The following is a 19735-nucleotide window of genomic DNA, read 5'->3' on the forward strand; positions in this document are numbered from 1 at the left end:
TATCATTCAAACCCCTATATAGGCCTGTTTAAACCCCAGGACAACTGATATAGCCTACCTGACACAGTACAAATAATCTTTTATAAAAACGTCGGGTGTGAACTACATTAAGCGACGGGTGTCCTTGATGCGAGATATGTAATGAGTTGCATGGCCCTTTAAAAGCCAATGTTGTAGCCTATGCGTGCGGTAGGCTGCGTTTTGACAGTTCTGTTCCTGCGCATTACCGACTTTGTTCAGGGGCGAAGGTAGGAGGGGGAATGGAATCGCTTGTCCGGAGACTGAGACTGGTGGACTGTATGGGCAACCATCCGATAACAGACATGAGTTATCGCCGGCAATTACATTAAAATCGTCATTTCAAATCGCTCTACCGTTTCTCGCTAAAGGTGCGAGGGATGAAGACGCGCAACCATAATTTGATTATGGACACAATGTAGCCACGGAGCTATTTGTCTTGGGCTAACCTAACAGGCTACACGTTAACGACGTCTTGGTGTTGATTCCTCCACTGACTTCATGCTTTCAGACGAGCCAGATCTTTCTCCCCAAACGGTACAGTAATTACATCATTTCAGTGATTTAGCCTACATTTCATGTTTTCACAATCACACTGCTATTTAACATGTGCGTATCCAAATATACAGCGCCAGTATCGCAATGAATGGGTAGGTAGGCTAGCCTAAATAGTGAAAGTATCAGCTGGCGCAGCAATTACATAAATGCCACCGATTCATGTGGACAAGACGTCTGCGTAAAATAAGATTTCTGCTAAATCATGTTGACGCACGGAAACGCCACATTTTTCTGTTTCGTATTGTGGAATAATGAATTAGGAGAACGTCGCTGATGTTGAACAGATTGCATTAAACATTCTCATGAAACTGCGAAGGAGGCGAAGATTAGTGGGGGAAACCCCTGACAGCACCCTCCTCCTCTTCGAAAAATATGAAACCGACAGTGAAAGGGTTCCCTCGGAGGGGAAGTCTTAGACAGGTAGCTGAAAAAAAAGCCATAATTTTTTTAGCCGTTCTGTTTCTTTTTTTTTTTTTCAACATATAACCTCAAACTTCAAACCTAATTCTTCATCATAAATATTTCTAACATCCCTGGCTAAATTTAAACGTGAACGTTTCATTGTTTAAGACATCTCATTCGCCTATTATGAAGTGCTGTATCTTAATTGCACATTTACTCACATCATGTCAACTTGTTTTTCTCACAGGATCCAGCCCAGGACGGCGGTTCGTTGGCGGTGGGAGATGAGACGGAGACCCCCATGAGCTCTGAGTTGATGGATGGCCAGGACTGGAGTTGGCTGCTGCTTGTGGCTCTGTTCCTGGCCTCCCTGCTGGTCGTGCTGACTTGGCTGGTGCAGTACTCTCTGGCCATCCTTCGTCCGAGGAGGTCAGGGTCCAGGACCCAGGGCAGGTCGGATGCGCACTGGCAGTTACCGCTAAACTTGACGCACCAGACCCTGACGGGGGGTGTGTGGGGATCCCTCCTTAGGCTGAGGTTTGGTCGCGGAGTGGGGGCCAGCGAGACAGAGGCAGGGGTCAAGGGGCTCCTGACTTCGCTGTTCTCCTTCAAGTCATTCAGGGAACACTGGCAGAGAGCTTGGGTTCGAGCCCTCAACGAACAAGCCAGCAGACAAGGGGTGAGTTTGAGCCAGTTAATTAAGACCATTTATTGCCACTCATGTTGTCAACTACTCTCCTTTTATAAAGACCCAGAACTACTTCAAAATCCCCTGAGAAATCCTCCGGGTTGCCATGGTTACCATTGTAGTAGCTGATAAGATAATTGAAGTGTGTTCAGCACCTTTTGAATCAAAAACTGAACAGAATATTCTTCAGCTGAATCCTTTCAGATAGAGAAGAAAATCACTATGAAATTCTAGAGGACTGGTACACAGGCATTTACCAGGCAAATCAATCATTGGAATGCTTCATTTTGCCTATATTTGTATGGCTGAACATGAATGTAGGTATGTATGTAGATGTGGTCCCAAGTATGTGTAGGCACAGCGTGTTGGACTAGACCATCCATCAGTGGGAGTTGAGAGGCAGGAGAGGAGGGACAGAGGTGGGTTCTTGTGTAACTCCTCTCTCTGTCAACATATGAACATGGTTAGACTAGTGTGTTAGATTTCCTTATTTTCAATTACACTGGCCTGTTTGTTTGTGGGTGTGAGAATTCCCCCGAGGTTTGAAGTGTTGTCAAATACACTTTCATATTGTGTGTGGTGAGGGCTCCACCCAAGTCTGTCATCGTTGCTCACCTTTGAGACTTTGCTGACTCCTTTGTTGACTCCTAAGTGTTCTCCCTGAAATGTCAGTGATAATTATCACTCCTGACACCCCGTATGTGCACTGTATGTAGGTCATTTAAAATGTATGGTGTTTGAGAAAAGAGGCTCAGTGTGTGTGGCATGCCCCGTGCCTCATTGAACCTTTGGGGTTTGATCTGTGTGGGCGTCCGTGCTGCCTGCAGAGAGAGCGGGCCCTGCGGACTTCAAATGAAAGAGCCAGCGATGCTTCCCTCAGGAGTGAGCGAGGTCAGGCCTCCACGTGTGTAGTTTATGGTGAACACAGTGGATGGCACATTTAGTCCGTAGCAGGGCTCTCTGTGCTCAGAAGTGGGCTCGCGACGCACACAACATGTTTTCATCTCGGTAGCATGGAAGAAACAGAGCTGTAAACAGTTGGTTTACTCTGGTTTTAATTTTTTTGTGACCCCCCACATTAAGGTTATTTTTATTCACAGCCTTGGCGATGTTTTAGATTTATCCATGCCAATAGTAACTGAATTCTGAATGGTACTCTTTGAGGTTTTTTACTTGTTGTGTTGTATGTGTAGTGGCTAATATTTTAAGTGCATGGTGCAGTTCAAACTTGGCAGAGTAGACCCTTTGCAGACAGGCCGTATGCCAAGTTTTGCATCAGTTTGTCTGCATTCTCGGAAAGGCTACCGGACATTGGGCCTAGACATCACGCTTGTCGGCTTTCTCATATTTATAGCTTGTAAAGGGGCTGGGTGAGGGTAGTACTTGGAGAATGAAAGCAAGCATCTTTACTTCCATGGATTCTCTAGTTTCTGTCCCTGTTGCGAGCTAGGGAATAATAATACTCTCAGACAGAGATTGGATTTGCATGGACATCTATGATGTGCCTCTGACTGAAATGTGCTGTCCTCAGGGAGTGGTTGAAGTGTGCAAGTGAATTTAGCACATTTGTAAGAGTTTCACTGATATTTTACCAGGGATAATAAAATGCAGACAGCCTTTAGGCATGCATAGTATTATTGAATAAAAGCTGACATTGCTAAGTTATGCATACCCCGCATTCCATTTGGCGAATTCAATCAACCATTTAACTTCAAGCGGGACAAATTACCATGTGAGGATTTTTTGGTCTCTATATAATTGTTTGCAAGTTCAGTGACCCAGATTTAGTCCAGCTAGTCAAGGAGGCTCAAAGCGAAGTTACATAATGTGTTGCTCAAATTCCCCCCGTGGTCAGTGACTACACTGGGATTCAGGAAAGGAATTAGACACAAAAAGCTGGCCTGCCGTTTAATAGGAGTAGTGGATCGGCTCCAAATGCCAGGGCAGCACCTAACGTTTTAATTCTGTCGATGCCCTTTCTCTCAAAGAATCTGCAGCGTGTGCTGGCTGCCACTCTGTGATCTCTACCATCAGGGTGTTTTCGCTCTCTTAACTAATGAATGTTTCCTTTTAAATCATCTGAGCCTGCTTATGTACCCCAGAAGAAATTAGGCGTATTGTTTAAACTGAGGTCGATGAAGGAGTCAGAGTTCAAGCAGGAGGCTTAGTTTTAGCAGCAGCTTGGAGGTAATAATGAAATTGAAAAATAGAAAAATAGATGTTAAAATGAAAAATAGATGTTGAAATGATATCTGAAACGTTTTTTTCTGTCAGGGATTGCCAGAATCAGAACCCTTTAACATCTTGCCTGTTGCCTCAAACTTGTACTTGACTAGTTTTGCTATAATCATTGTTTTTATATCCTGTGTTGTCAGTGATGACCTAGGTCAGATCAGTGAGTCTCAAATTAAGGCTTTTCTCATGGTATATTTTCTATTTTTTCTGAGTCTTGTATAAAATAATTGATTCTCTAGTGTTTTCTGTCCTCCATTGGAAAAAGGGGCAGATTATTTCCTCTCTTTGTCTCGTGGCAGTGCAGAGTTACTAAATGTCAGTCCATCAGTGGCACTCGAATGCCTGACCGGAAAAACCTGCTGATGGAGTTGCAGCCATTTGCCCTCGCCTGTGTGCAAACTGAGGTCGCGAGCGAAAGTGATCCCTCAAATAAGACACTGCTCCTTTAATGTAGACACTGGCCACCTGTTGTTGTGGCTACATGAAAATGGACACCTTGGCAGCAGCCCTAAGCCATGGCAACCACCTCTTACATTCGGTTCTACTGTACTGAAGTCTTGGCGTAGTGTTACACACAAGTGGGTTTACCAGAAAAAGAAAGCAACCAAAAGCATTAAAGGAAAATGATTGGGACTTAGGCCCACTGTCTCCTCTGAGACAGTCCAATCATACGGACATTATCAAGTGAACATGTGTTTTCTTTGATGTCCATCGTGCAATTATCTTGTAATCCTATTGAAAAAAGACAGATGAATCACTCCTCCAGAATGTAGCATTCCCTCAAAGATAATTTGCACAGTCACAGCAATTATATGTGACGATGCCCCCCTCCTCATAATTCATTGTGGCGGGTTCTACACTTTTTCATACAATGGGTTTCATGATGTCTGAGAGATGCTTGCAGTCATTTGTGAAGAAGAGAGGGGACACAGTCAGGGTACAAGGGAGACAGAAAAAAACCCATCATGTCTTCATGTGCTGCTGGCAACCAGCCTGTCTAACCAATCATCCCAGACAGGACCACTGTGAAGATATTAACTCTGACAGTTAAAGGAGGTTAAGCAGTCACAGACGTGTGTGTGTGTGTGTGTGTGTGCGTGTGTGTGTGTGTGTGTGTTTGTGTGTGTGTGTGTGTGCATTGCTCTGTATCAGCAGTAATTGGCAGCCTATACATATGGAGGCGTAGGTGCCACCTTTACCCCTAATGTGCATGATGGACTGGGATATTGGCTGCTGTTGTACACCTTTCTATCAAATTTGGATTATGCCATGATGTATGCTTATCTTCTAATCCAAATAAAGAATTTAAATGTGTGTGTGTGTGTGTGTGTGAGAGAGAGAGAGAGAGAGCACTCTTGCATCAACAAAAAGAAAGTCTTTAACAGAGCAAGATTACCACCAGCCATGACACAGCTGTCTGTGAGAGATCATGCAGGAACCAGACCCGATGCCTCCCTCTCCTCTCTTCCTACACACAGCAGTGGGTTCAGCCGTATAGCCACTCATCCGAAGATGTCAAAATTAAAACCAAAAAATTAAAATAGTGGAAGACAGTTAATCTTCTCTGCTTAATTCCACAATCTAGTTTTAATCAGATTATGGCAATGATGGCAGTGAAAAGGACTGGTAGTTTGAATGTATGGGGTGAGAGTGAATGAATGGAGAGGCAGAGAACAGATAGAGCCAGACAGAGAGAACAGGAAGCAGAATTATTTTACTGCCACATCTTAGGGCTGACGGACATCTATTCTCAAACTAACTTCTTTTGCATTCTTTTCAGCCGCTGTGTCAAATGAGAGCTCAGCTTGCCCTTAGGGAGGTTTTTATATGCTTTACACTCATTTCATTTCATGTCTTGGTCACGCTGGGATACTGCAGAGGTAGACCAGTGTGACTATAAGAGATGTTATGGTGCATGAGCTATGACAATGGTCTTCCCCACACTGTTTGTGTTGGAAGGTTCAAGCCCAGGCGTCCAAAGCTAGGATGTGAGGGGTCGCTAAGAAGCTTTCCCATTTCTCTACCTCTATCTCTCTCTCTCTCCTCCACTCTGTCTCTCTATCTCTCTCTCTCTAACACTCTCCCTCTATCTCGCTGTAATCCAGGGATTTGGCAGAGGGGAATCTGCACAGCTGGTTACGTTGGTGATGTCAACAGAAGGACGTCCTCTGAGAACGTTTATACACAGTCGCGGGCGCATAAACACACATAGACTTGTGTAAAGGGGCTGGGTGAGGGTATCACCTGCGTTCATAGGGCTTCCATTATACAGTAAATCTTATTAGATATATAACAAGTGAGCAGAGATTTTTTACATGAGTACATTGTGGATACATCTATTTTCCACAGTAGCTGTCCCACTGTAATATTGTATATCTATAAATATGTTTTATAGCATACTTTAAACAAGAGAGAAGTGCACTCTCACCTCTGTCTCTTCTGTCACTTGTTCAAAACAGACTTGATCACAACACAGCAAGTCACCTGACCTTCAAACAGCCATGATGTTTTGGCACTGGAATAACCCTGCTCTGTGTCTTTCATTAATAATTCCTTGCATTTTAAGAATGATGAGGAACAAATTCATATCAAGCAGCAAATAAGACTAGATCTAAAATGGCATACCTCAGCATACCTTTCAATGACATACAGATGGTTGTCTGAAGTGTTTGTTATGCTTTTGTTGTCTCCCTGACGGGTGCTATAGGAACTGTGGAGTGCCACTCCCCAGTCACCTTTACTCTAGATTAGATTGGTAGAGCCGATACAGACACTACACTGGTACTGCTGTGTTTCCTCCCTTTTCTATTGTGATAGCATCACAGCTTGAAAGCCTCATAGCTGCATAAATATATCTTCTTGAATTCCCAGACAAGTGTATCTGGCTTGTAATGCTGCTCAGTCTGTCGGACAAAGATAGCCCGCCGTGTGAAATACCGCCACCAGTTTTGGCAGTGCCAGATGTTTGAGTCCCCAGGTATCCATTCAGTATCCCCGGGTCTGGTACTTAGTGATATTATGGATTTCTTGGCCCGGTTCCATTCGCTCCGCAGTTGCCATTGTTCTCTATTTGTCCTCATTTGGGGGCCAGAACAGTGTATATTTTCAGCAGTTGTCAGCACCATGTGTGCTGCCCCTGGGGATGTTGGGAAGCAGCACTGGCTCGGGCGGCTGTCGGCCACAGTTAGGTGGGGAAAGGATATTTCTGGTCAGGCCTGAACGCTGGTGAGTGTTTGTGAGAAGGCCAGAGGGGGAGCCGTTTGCACTGACTCAGATGTAGAAAAGGACATCAGAGCCAAACCCAGGAACACACTCACACACTCCCATTCATCATACACATCCTAATGTTATAGTACACACACTCATTATGCACATCCTAATGTTATAGGATGCAAAGTTATATAATTTACATACAAAATATGAAATTTACACACTCCACGCATACTCGAATACACGAATATCAAAAACACAGCAACTGGCATATCAAGATATTATTTGGGTTTTGTTCTAAAGCACATAATCCAGCACTGGACTTGAACCTGCAGCCACCAACATGGAAAGCAGGTTAGTGTCCGTGTCTCCTAAGGCAGCGGAGAGAGAGGTTTGCACACAAAAACGAATTCTGTAGCCACTGTACCTGCACTACACCGCACCTGTGTGACGGAGGCAAGGAGTGATTCAGTGGCAAGAAATGTGGAGTACACAGCCTGGGAGGCTTGAGTTGGCCCTTTGTTTTGTTTGTGTGGAAGTGATGATGAAATCAGGCCTGCTGATACATGACTACATGAGGTGGTCTGGTCTTTAGCTCGTCCTTAGTGGTCAGATCAGAAGGGCCGTCTGCTCGTGGCATTCTCATTTAGTCAGCAGCATCCTTACGTATGTTCTCACAGAGGTCAGACACCAAAACCCACAGTTGGGCAGGTTGCTGAGTCATGAGCAACAAAACGAACGCCTCAAGCAAATATGGTCAGGTCATATTTTTCATATTTAGCATTTTGTCATCTTCCCAATGTCCCACAACATATAATAATAAAATAATAATAATACATTTAATTTAAAACGCCTTTCAGGACACCCAAGGTCGCTTTACAGATAAAACAAATAGAAGAAAAAATATCAAAATAGGAGAAAAATGATCAAAAATATATAGTCCATTTAGCCATATCATAGTCCATAGGCTAGTCTAAAGAGATCAGTTCCTTTTTAAACTGGGTGCCTGATGTCATTTGGAAGTGAGTTCCATAGCTTTGGGGCTGTGTGGGAGAATGCTCTCTCTCCCATGGTGCTGAGGTTCATCTTGGGCACCTTGAGCAGACCAGCTGATGAGGATCGCAGCCAGCGGGAAGGGGTGTAGCTCTCCAAGAGGTCGGTGATGTAGTTGGGAGCAAAGTTATGCAGGGCCTTATATGTCAACAATAGGATCTTAAACTGGACTCTCTGGGTAACTGGTAACCAGTGTAGCTGTAACAGTACAGGTGTTATATGGCTTGTGGACTTTGTGCCTGTTACTATCCTATTTACTAGGATATCTGTTACTATAGGGAGAAGAGCACCAGTCTGCTACAAAACCATTGTTCTTATCAGCATGGATATTAAAGCTGATATCATACAGTGACAACACAAATGATAACAAAATGATAAGCAAGCTATGAAATAAGCTGATCTTTCCCATGCCAAGCAGACACTGTGGCATGAAGATGATATTATGCCTCCCATATCATCAATAAATAAAGACCGATCTCTCTTCCATAGAGTTGGAAGCACACATGCACAAAACCATGCATTACCAAGTGCTATCCACCACCGCACTACTCCCCTCCGGACCTGTGTGTGATGCTTATTGGACTAAGGAGATGAGGAACATATGCCATGACAATAGGGGATGTGTGTCTCCCCCCTTCCTACTCTCTCTCTCTGTGCAGCTCAGGATCTGAGCAAGTTAAAGCTGCCAACTGAAGCAGGCAGAGTAATCCTTCAGCGTGGTTAAAAGAGCTGCAGAGGTTAATCATGCTTTGTTTAACTATAAATGCACACCTAAAACATAACTCACAGTGTTCTAGTGCTGATTTTTTAGCACTGTGCTGTGCATCCTGCAAATGAATAGCTGATGTGTTTGGGAGCCGTTTAATTGAAAAGAGCCGCTGGGTTCAAGCTCGATGTGTTTACGTTTCCTCCTTTCTGTAGTCTAACTTTAGAAGTATGTGGATACATATGGGTGGAGTGGACACACTAATGCCATGTTGCCACCTTCAAAGTATAGCCCACTCTGTGATGCCACCTTGCCTTTAAACCGCTGTTGACACATGTAAACACTGACGTGCTCAATGTTTCACAACACCTTTAAACCGCTGTTGACACGTGTAAACACTGACATGCTCAATGTTTCACAACACCACGTGGCCTATACATCAAAACAATGTAGTAGCAGCAGTGCAATAATTAGTATATCAGTGGATCAGCATCTTCCTAAGCTGGATAACAGTAAGAGAATTCCTCAACACCTGTGTCCTGATCTGCTTACGTGGGATTACCTGCACCGCTGCTTAGAGGGATAATGGGAGTTTTGAAACCCGCCGATGAAATGAAGTGACCGCCTGTTTCATATGTGATGGTGCAGCAGACACCCATGTGTGTCTAGTGGCTAAGGAGCTGGGCTAGCATACAGTAGCCTGAAGTTGTGTGTTCAATTCCTGGCTTCCACTGTTACCACTGAGCAAGGCACTTAACCCCAAATTGCTCTGAGGACAATGGCCCCTGTAGCCTAATATACTTGACATAATAAGTTGCTTTGGATAAAAGTGTCTGCTAACTGAATAAATGTAAATATAAATGTCTGCTCTCTCTCTCTCTCTCTCTCTCTCTCTCTCTCTCTCTCTCTCTCTCTCTCTCTCTCTCTCTCTCTCTCTCTCTCTCTCTCTCTCTCTCTCTCTCTCTCTCTCTCTCTCTCTGCACAGCTAGCCTAGCCATAGCCTTGGCCTCTGGTCATGCCAGATAGTAGGAATACATCCTGGATATTCCAGCAGTGTTTTTCGAAACAGCGTGCCTTTCGCCGACAAGCGCAGTCATCACCGTCAGCCGGCCACTGTCATGCTTGGCCCGAAACCTCGAGCTTACTCATCTTCATTGGCGTTGGAAATGCCAAGAACTGGCAGCGACGCCAAACGGGCCTGCTGTCATGGCAGGCAGCCATTTTTTGAGGGAACAAAACTGATGTCATATCCTCTCATATGATTTTGTTCTCAGCTACACTTGTTCTGGCTAAAGAAGAGAGCATGTGTTGTCTTGTTTAATTCACCTGATTTCAACTCAGAGAGAGAGAGAGAGAGAGAGAGAGAGAGAGAGAGAGGATGCAACAGCAGTATTTATTTTTTATTGGTACCTATAGATCTCCTACTTCCACTAAACAGCTCAAAGAAACTAAATGTGAGTGGATTAACTAGCCCATGTGTAGATAGATGGGAGAAAACTCCTTACGTAGAGGAAATGCTAACCAAGTCGAAATTGCATCAGTAGATGCTACTAATGGCCAGCTTCTCACTTGGAACCACATGTCCCATGTCCACTAATCTGCATCTCCAACTGGCCTTGCCTGCTGGTTTGTCCTGGTCCAGGCTGACCTCAATGGCCTTACTGTATGGCAGTGTTACCATTTCATTTACTAAGGTCAATAAGGTGAATGGTAACATTATTATAACAAGAACCATGTTTTCACAGTCTGCATGTGTGTGTGTTCCTGTTCCTAACAGAGCTCAATTCAGATCACCTTCAGTGAAAATCTCCAGCTCCCCGCCTCTGCCTCCATTGATCGCGTGACTTGTACAGACCAGTCAGCCCACAGCATGGTGAGTACGGCACACATTTTAAACTTGTACAATTCAATCAACCCACCCCTCTCCATTGGGATACCATGAAGATGTTACAGGCGTCCAGAGTATGAGACTAGTATGTTCCAGGATAGTACTAACTGTACCCTCCTACCCCCCACCCCCTTCTGGACCATGCAGGTGTTGCAGTGCGTTTGTTCCGTTGACACCGTCATGTTTCCAGTGACGGTCACTCAGCAGTCACCTGCAGCTGTATCCATGGACACCTACCAGATTACCATAGAGCCGGCGGATGCTCAGGTAGAACACAAATCTTTTGGGATTTGAGATTTGCATTCACTTTTGTTTTGTGCTTCGGCCATAGGCTGTTTTCCTAACAACAATCATAGCAACTGTTATTGTAACCAGACCTTAAAGAGAAAAATTATTAAATGGTTCAATGTAAACCTCAGTTATTACCACAAGAAATAAAGAGTTATTTATTTAATTGAAATGTACTAAAGAATATTATGGTTGCCACTAGTAAATAGCACAATCTACAATTGAACTGCAAGATAGTAAAGTTGGATCTGCTCTCTCTAGCTGGTGGTCTCGTTGGAGGAGGTGGAGGAGGAGGGTCTCCTGGTGTCCTGGACCTTTTCCCAGCCACCTCACCTGTCAGTCAATGTGTCCTCGATGCGGGTCCAGAGAGAGGTGAGAGAGGGCACGCTGCACTGCGCCAGGCACCTTTGCCCTCCAGTGTACTCCCCTGCTGCCCTCCACTGTACTCCCCTGCTGCCCTCCAGTACACTCCCCTGCTGCCAGTGTCCCACCAGCCTCCTCCCTCAGTACACACGCTGTAAAAGCAGCCTGATGACTGATGACTGGTGTTATACATGTCATTGTATACCCATCAAACATGGAACAGAACTCTCATTTTGTCGTATAGCTGCCAGCCTGCCTGCCTACCTGCCTGCCAAGATTTCCACTGACATATTGAACTTTTCCCTTGAAGTTGCCACCACAACGCTATGTGGATAACACTGATATGCTGGCAGGCTGGTTGTGCAGCAGTGCGGTCTCTCATGTTTGATCTCCCCTCTGTTTGGTTTAGGACTCTGACCCCGAGGTGGACCTGGACATGATCAGGGACCTGGTGGAGGACACCTTGTACAGCACACAGCCCGCCATGATTCTCAACCTGAGGGCGTGTGTCTCCAGTCCAGCGGTGAGAGCGCCCCCTACTGCTGGCCCCAATCGAAACATTTCAAGGGGTTATATTGCACTCGATTAATCAAGTTTATTCATCATCTATTAATCAAGTTTATTCCTCATCTATAAATCAACACTTCAATGATGAAACTATTAGATGTTTGACTAGATATAATTATAGCGTCTTTTAACTCACTGCTTATGTCTCTTTAACACAGTTCCCTAAAGATAAGCTGATGCCTGGGCCCAACTCTCTGTCACTGGGACAACCAGCAACTCCGAAACTCTTGGTCCGCCAGCTCAAAGCAACCGGCGTCCGAAAAGGTTAGTGTGAGAGTGAGCTCTCAGCTAAAGCCCACTGAAGGGAACACAGACAGCAGGTTGCACTGATAGGAACTAGAATCTGCTGATTATACGCACAACACACAAGAGCTTACGCCATGTGCAGTGTTGACCGTGTAATAAACGTCAATCATTTCGCAGGCCAAGGACTTGTGTTGGATATGTTGTGCGTGGTTAGCTGCTGTTCGCACAGTTTAATAAGCCATAAGGGTGACACACTACTTGTTTTATATTTCCAGTGGAGTCCTCATGCTTACGGGAGCTGTGCTGTTCTCTATGCTTGGACACCCCAGTCTTGGAGAAAAGGACCCGTTTCCTGACCCCTTCGTCCAGCAGTGGAGCCACGCTGGACTGGAGTGAAGACATTATCCTGTAAGCTATCCCAGTGTCTTTGCTTTTTCATGTAGCATTCAAGCAGCTTTGTGGTTTTCAAAATAGTAAACATGCTGTAAGATTGAGGCAACCATTTTGTGTGCACTGAGGTTGTTCAACAAGTAGATCCTCCACCGTAATGTCCTACATTAGCAAGACCCAGGGCCTTTTTGTTCTCTTAAACCGTGTTGCTCAGTATAACAGCCTTGCACTTGAGAAATCACACTCTCGTTGTGCATCTTACGCGTGTAGAGCCATTACCTCATATTCTGGAAGGGCCTGTTATGGTTGAGCAGCTTAATATAACGCTTTTTACTGCTTTTACCAGGGACCTGCGCCCAGACACCAAAGAGCTCCAAATAAGACTGCTGGAGCGAAACAGCAAGGGAGAATGTGAGTCATCTCCAATAATGGAATACGTTGATTCCCCTGTATACGCACAGTGGTTTTTCTGTTGTTTTGTTTTGAAAATGTTGCAAAGTAAAAACAAAAACTGTCCTCTGGAGGCTGTTCTCTGATTATGAGAGGCTTATGTAACTCAGAGTATTTGTGCTATGTGGTTGAGCCTTTATTTGTGTGTTTTGGGTGTTTGTTTGTTGTCAGACTTCTCCCTCGGTCAGACCTCACTGCTGCTGGATATCTCCAGCAGAAGTCCCGCAAGCCAGCATGTCCTCTCCATCAGTCCTGGCCATGGGCTCTCGTCACCAGCTTCCATCACCTTAGAGGTAAGAGCAGACATTTCACACAAGCACAGGAGTAAAGGGAAGGCTACCAGAACTGTACATAGGAAATCCAACATTTAGTTGATAGAGATGGCCACTACATCAGTGGTAACCAAGGATTTCCTAAACCATAGGATTTACCTGGGTTTATGTAAATGAAGGCTATGGCTGGAAATTACGTATATCAGTTTTAGTGGACAGCTTAACTTTTAATCTGTTTTTAACTATCTGTGGGACTTCCTCTGCAGTTGCAATACATGGAGTCAGCTGGTTCTATTGCCACACCACTGCGCTCTTCACACACCCCCACCAAAAAGGTGGATGTGGACCGCACCATCATGCCGGATGGAACCATCGTCACCACTGTGACCACCATTCAGACAAGACCAAAGTTGGACCGGAAACTCGGTGAGGCATTCCATTGAGCTTTTTTTGCAGTACACTTTACTAGTGTGAAATCCTACTATAGAACATACCCTCAGCAACACACAACACACAAGTGCCTTCTTTAAACTAGTGAAGTGAATGAAAGAGTGTTCCAGTAGAGTGTTCCAGTAAACTGCCCTACGTCATCCTACTCCAGAACTCCATAGTGCTCATAGTGCACTCCCATCACGTTCTCTACAGCACCCAGCCTTCACATTGAAATACTGCTGTAATAAATCCTGTCTCCTTCCCTCTCAAAGGAGACTCCCCGTCGAGATCTCCATCCAAGGTGGAGGTGACTGAGAAGAGGCCAACCGTGCTGATGGATGTTCCAGGAGCCAGCCTCAGCTCCACACCAAGTAGTAAGTCCTGGCAAACAAATGCTCTCGTCATAGAAGCTCGTATGGAGCTGGATATTTCAAATTTCAAAGAAGCTGGTAATTTTGTTGTTTCATTTTATTGTCTACTTTCAGAGTATGAATTTCAATTTCAATTCAATTTAATTTCAGTTATAGAGCGCCAAAACAAACCAAAAATGGTGTTTAAAGCCACTTGAGGTGTATGTTACAAGAGGTGGGATGGTTACATGTCTGGTATGATAATGCATGAATCCTATTTAGTGTCAGAAAGTTAAAATAGTCCAGTGTAAGAAATGGAATTGTCTAGGGGGATTAGGAGTTATCATAGGGCAAATGTTGGGTCGCTAGGCTGTACGGGCCAGGAATCCGGGCAGGGGGGACAGTAATAGGCGATGATAAGGCAGTCGCAGGAATGGGACTTCAGGTGAGATGAGTGAGATGAGGGCCAAACACACGGATGGCTGATTGGTGATGGTATACCTCACAAGTGAGGTAAGATGGAAGAAAGAGAGATGTAGAGTGGGTTAGTATTACTATAAATCAAAATGGTTAATATCAATGGTACTATGTAGTGTTATACCATAGATATACCATAGTGAGAATAGGCAAGAGAGGGAGAGAGAGAGGGAGAGTATGCATTCCATTCATTTTATTCTGTGTGTGTGTGTGTGTGTGTGTGTGTGTGTGTGTGCCTGCGTGTCTGCCTGCGTGTGTATGTGTGTGTGTGTATCTAAGCTGAGAGTTCCCTGTCTAACGGGCTGGATCCCGTAGCTGAGACAGCTATTCGGCAGCTGACTGAGTCATCAACCAAAGTGGCCAAGAAGACCCCCACTAAAAGGAGCACACTTATTATCTCTGGAGTCTCGAAGGTTAGTGTCAGCAAGATCCACTGACACGCCGCAACAGCGCTACTCTAGGCAATCCACAGTGATTTATGTCTGTTAGATTAGCTGTAGGATTGAATTAAACTGCTATGAAAGCAGTATATGAATTCACTACTAAGTAGACAGTACATACCCAGTGAATGGACTAAATCAGTGAATATATTATTGGTATGTTTTTTTTGTGTTCTTTGTAAATGTGCTTTTTTGAAGTGTAGTATGTTGTTTGTGTAGTATGTCGTATTTTCTTTCAGTGCCATCACAATCTGAATGGAGACTACTGTTGAATGAAACTGCTCAGCTGACGTGATCTAATTAGGATAGTTCCTGCAGTCAGTGGTGTAATCATCATCAGATTAGAGATTAGATCTACACCCGTAGTGTTTCTTGCGCCAAGGAATGATTGAATAATGAATGGTGGCCATCAATTAAAAATGGGAACTGGACTGGCCAGTTGAGAACCACTTCAAGCAAAGTGACGCTTCATTAGCATCAGAAGCAGAAGTCCACATGTAAACAGGACAAATGGCCAATCAGCCCAGCTGATCGCTACAGTCAGGAAGTCATAGAGCAGGAAATTGGAGAGGCAGGATTGGTTTCATCCTCGGCTCATATGACTCCGGAGAGCTCCGTTAGTCAGTGAAGGATGGAGGGCTATATTCAAACAGTCAGCAAGAAAAAAAAGCTGGAATGAGCACAGTTATAATGTCCTGCTCTATCACATGGTACCTCCATCAGCAGTCCTGTGAACTAATTAACTCCTTCAAGTGAAGTCTGAAAGCACCATCTCTTTTTTCATACTAACTTTATAGCTTTATAGCTTTCAATAGAAATAATACAGTTTTGAGATTTCCCAGTTATATTCTATTGGTAATTTAAAACCATTACCAGGTGATGCAGAACTAATTTACTATAAAAGCTAAATTAATTTTAACAATACATTTAATTACTAACTAACTAACACTAATTTAATATTAAAAGTATAAAAGTATCGATATAGTATAAAAGTATCAATATATATATTATGCAGATTCATATTCAAATTATACTCGATACTTTTATCTACAATTAGAGGGAAAAGACTGGTTATGGGTTAAGTAGTGCTGTTTTCATCTTATTCACACAGGGCAGACCATATCATCCTAATGTGTGTGTAATATCCTATCCCATAATAAGAGTCCTGTCTTGTGTTTCCCCTCAGGTCCCCATCTCTGAGGATGACTGTGCGCTGTCTGTGGGCTACGCTGCAGCCATGGACGCTGCCCTGCAGGGGGAGCACTCTCCCGGTGGCGGCCACAACCACTGTGGGGCTACTACCCCCCATCCCGACGCGGACGAGACCACGCCGTCGGACGTGTCGGAGCGGCCGTCTGTGGACGATGTGGAGTCAGAGACCGGTTCTACCGGAGCCCTGGAGACGCGTAGCCTCAAAGACCACAAAGGTGAGTGAGTCAACACAGCCTGCTGTTTGAGACTCTCTGTAACAACGTCCAATGTGCACGTTGACGCTTTGCATGGCAGCCATCGCCATCAGTTATGTGTGAATGTGTCTGTGAATGTGTCTGTGAATGTGTCTGTGAATGTGTTTGTGATGAATGTGTCTGTGAATGTGTATGTGAACGGGTAAACTGTGAGGCTTTATTGGAGAAGTGCATTTAGGTCTCGGCACGGCAGAATAGAATAATCTGTATAAATGCAGTATATTTACCATTTAACCATTCATCAAATCTACTCTCATCCATTCAGACACCTGCTTCCAGCTTTTACTATGGCATTTAAGCAGAATTAAAACATGATGCTGATGAAAAAACCCTACTGTCTGCAGTGCTTAAGTTTCACCAGACGGGGGCAGAAAGCTTTGTAACTGACAGCTCAACTGCATTATTATACAACAGTTAGGTGCGGTCAAATTATTTATTAATTTCTGATTGGATGAGAGGCATTCCATGAATGGTGATATTTCAAGACAGGAGATGCCAAGAGTAAGATTGAAACTATTTTGGGGGACAGAGGATGAATGAACAAAAAATAAATAAACAATAGAAAACACCATTTAAATCCTTAAACTCGATTAGTTGGTAGAAAAACTGTTGTATAAAAGCAATATGACATGAGTGGGAGTGGCTTTGATATGGCCATGGCTGTGACTACCTGGGACACTCGACCTCCTGCCACGTGCCTATGGCTGAATCACAACCATGGCGATATCTGCAACCAAAAAAATACTTTGACAATCTGCACACTTCTTTAATCTTTCCTTTTTTGTGTTTTATTTTGTAGAACACACAAAAAAGTAAAGATTCACAAAGTGTGCAGACTTTCTAAGTATTTATTGACAGTTTTTTTTGTCCTGCACCTGAGATGTGCACAGCTACCTCTTTTAACTGATAACTGCAATGGAAGCCACTCTCACTCGTGCCATATTGCTTCAGTTAAATGTAGTCCTGCACATCTGTAACCTCTGTAAATGCAGTAGTGTATTGTGCATCTATCCCCTCTATTCCAGTGGGGTTCCTCCGCAGCGGTACCAAGCTCCTGTTCCGCCGGAGGAACCGGCAGAAGGACCCGAGCTTTAGCCAGTCCCACGAGGACGTGTCCAACCTGGACAACGACTCGGCCTCCTCGAGCTCCGCCAGCGTGCGGAAGAAGTCCGGGAGTTTCTCGCGCCGTCTCATCAAGCGCTTCTCCTTCCGCTCGTCCAAGTCGAAGGGCAAGTCCAGCGCCACCAATGGAGGGGCCAGCGTGACTGATAACTGAGGATCTTGCCCCCGGATGATGAAGGGGACACCGGCAAGCGCTGCTCGAGAGGGAGTCTCTAAGGGGAAAAGGGAAGCGTGGGTTTCTATAGGCTCAAGCACTGGAGAGAAAGGAAAACATGATGTCACATTGTGTGTCAACCCAACGTGGTCTTCAGAAGGAGCAATGACTAGTTTTCAAGATTTCCTTTCCTCCATTTTGGACTGCCTTTATATATATATATTATATATTATATATATATATATATATATATATATATATATAAGAAATGTGACTGGTTGCCTTTTAGGATAGCCCACCTGCAATTTCACAGTCCCTCACACGATGTTGAGGAAGCGAATGGTGTTTGAGAGACCTATTGATTGTTGTGTCCAGTTTATTGAGATGACAAGCTGTCTATGGGAGGTAACCGCAACAATGTTGGAAACCTTTTTGTGGACACGAGTGGTTAAACTAGTGTACAGTATGCTAAGCACAAGGGAGAAATAGAATGACTTGAGAATGATTTACCACCTCCTGTTTATGTTTGTTTTTATTTATTGGAGAAATTGCACTTTGGACTTTTGAATTGTTTACAATGCTAGAGAGCTTCTAGATTTTATGATTTTGTATTGTTTACTATCGCAAAACACTAAATTATTACCCATGTTGTCTACCAAATCTTCGGTTTCCAACCCTAGTGTGTGTTTGACAGTAGATTTCATTAGATATTCTACTGAATATATAAAATATCCAGCCTTTGAATGAACTAAAAATTATATTGCTGGTTTTCTTTGTGGCTTATGAACATTTCTTGGATAATGTTGTTTCTGTTTGTCAAAAAAGAACACAAGTACATACAAATCCCTTATATGTTTGTGTATTTGTATTTAGGTTGTAAAGAAATTGGTTAGAGTTCAAAGGGAAGTATTTAAGTATAAATAGGTATGAAGTATATATATATATATATATATATATATATATATATATATATATATATATTCTTAAATATTTTTATTTATAGAAATAAGAACACCATTAAATCATCTTGTCGATTTGGAATGAGCATTCGGGGGTGATATAAATGCGGACACAACCCCCGAATCAATGGAAACTGTTGTTGTTGTTGTTCTCATTTACCTCAGGTTAAATATGTTAATGAATGTTATAGTAGCCATGTTGTTTTTTTTTTTCTTTAAAAATATCCAAACATCAAAATTCACAGGTTTTAAATTTCCCATTGCCATTGACCATCATATCGCAATAATCCTGTTTCCAGTGCATGCATGACACAGTTCTTCCCACACGTGTACATAAATTAATTTGAGAAAAAAAAATATTGTCTTGCTATATTTGGGATGGGGTCGTTTTTCTTTGTAAGACTAAGTGGAGCCTTGCGGTTGTTGGTCGTTGGTCCTCTTGCAATTGTCCTTCCCCAACCACACCTCCTTTGATGCAGGTATTCCATTGTTTTACTTACAGACTGTGTTGGGCTGTGTGCTCTACTTGTCAGAGAAAGTGCTGATGATCACGCTTCACATTTTCACAGGTGAATCAAATCAGGTTTTGCATGGCTACTGTGCTTGGATTCAAATATCTAGCATAGACTTTTGCTCTTCAAAAATGTTCTGCTTGTAACTTAAAAGATGGAAAGCTGATTTATAAATTGCCCTCTTAAATAGTTCCTGCTCTGAATGTTAGTGAAAAAGGCCAAAACATACTGAGAAGAGCTATTGCCCAGCTGTAAATGTTAATACTTTATATTACAATGTGGTAATTTTGATGTTTAATTTATGGAAAATAAATTATTTTTTAAAAACTCATCATACGGTGTATACGGCAAAATGCCACCTTGTCTTGCCTCGCCTCTGTTTAGGTCTGTATTTGTTAACTCATATACAGTGTTTCACTAATATGCTCTGTCCAAACGTTTATTAATTGGCATACTTTAAAGAGGCTTTGACACACACACACACACACA

At 43.5% G+C, this 19735-nt stretch overlaps 1 protein-coding gene across 1 annotated transcript; it reads left to right on the forward strand.

The window, feature by feature from the left end:
• Positions 1 to 49: 49 nt before the first annotated feature.
• On the forward strand, positions 50 to 18722 carry c2cd2l (c2cd2 like). Its single transcript, XM_042093017.1, has 15 exons — positions 50 to 555; positions 1226 to 1657; positions 10648 to 10743; positions 10906 to 11025; positions 11308 to 11418; positions 11819 to 11932; positions 12135 to 12240; positions 12498 to 12630; positions 12959 to 13023; positions 13234 to 13355; positions 13601 to 13760; positions 14039 to 14140; positions 14873 to 15006; positions 16220 to 16460; positions 17525 to 18722. Exons 1-15 carry the CDS (start codon positions 520 to 522, stop codon positions 17773 to 17775), a joined length of 2223 nt encoding a protein of 740 aa, XP_041948951.1. The 5' UTR covers positions 50 to 519; the 3' UTR covers positions 17776 to 18722.
• The last annotated feature ends 1013 nt before the right edge of the window (positions 18723 to 19735 follow it).

This window comes from Alosa sapidissima, chromosome 5 (assembly GCF_018492685.1).
Source record: "Alosa sapidissima isolate fAloSap1 chromosome 5, fAloSap1.pri, whole genome shotgun sequence".
Lineage (NCBI taxonomy): Eukaryota > Metazoa > Chordata > Actinopteri > Clupeiformes > Clupeidae > Alosa > Alosa sapidissima.

Coding starts and splice junctions, on each gene's coding strand:
- c2cd2l (XM_042093017.1), top strand. CDS start 520: ATGCTTTCAGACGAGCCAGATCTTTCTCCCCAAACG. Junction 11,933..12,134: donor CGTGTGTCTCCAGTCCAGCG/GTGAGAGCGCCC, acceptor TCTTTAACACAG/TTCCCTAAAGATAAGCTGAT. Junction 13,024..13,233: donor GCGAAACAGCAAGGGAGAAT/GTGAGTCATCTC, acceptor GTTTGTTGTCAG/ACTTCTCCCTCGGTCAGACC.